Genomic DNA, 387 nt, shown 5'->3' with positions numbered 1-387 from the left:
TGTGCACGGCAGTCATCCGGCTTTTGAGGTTTGGCAGATGGGAGAGTGGGGTTGGAGGTCTGGTGCGGCCGGCAGCATCCCAGGGCACTGGGGACAGGGGGTGACGCAGAGCCAGTCCCACATAGCCCTCCCATCTGTCCTCCCCAGGATGACAACTGGGGCGAGACCACCACGGTGGTGACAGGGACGTCTGAGCACAGCATCTCGCACGATGACATCACCCGCATCACCAAGGACATGGAGGACAGTGCCCACCTGGACTGCTCCCGGCACCTGGGCGTCTCGCTAGCCGGGGCGCTGGCGCTGCTCGCCTTCCTCACGCCCCTCGCCTTCATGCTCCTGCCCCAGCTGCTGCGGCGGGGGGGGCGCGGCCGCACCCCGAAAGCG

General features: G+C 67.4%; 1 protein-coding gene across 1 annotated transcript in view; it reads left to right on the top strand.

Annotated features, from left to right (window-relative positions):
• Positions 1–147: 147 nt before the first annotated feature.
• LOC104517102 (vang-like protein 2-B) overlaps positions 148–387 on the top strand; it is a gene marked incomplete at both ends in the record, with an annotated part of 1,439 nt that continues 1,199 nt past the window's right edge. The window contains one exon of the mRNA XM_010161659.1: positions 148–387. This exon is cut by the window's right edge and continues 380 nt beyond it. Coding sequence (XP_010159961.1) covers positions 148–387 — 240 coding nt within the window.

Source organism: Eurypyga helias, unplaced genomic scaffold, assembly GCF_000690775.1.
Source record: "Eurypyga helias isolate BGI_N326 unplaced genomic scaffold, ASM69077v1 scaffold27951, whole genome shotgun sequence".
NCBI lineage: Eukaryota > Metazoa > Chordata > Aves > Eurypygiformes > Eurypygidae > Eurypyga > Eurypyga helias.
Note: the sequence above shows the minus strand (reverse complement) of the source record. Positions and strands in the feature narration are given on the sequence as shown.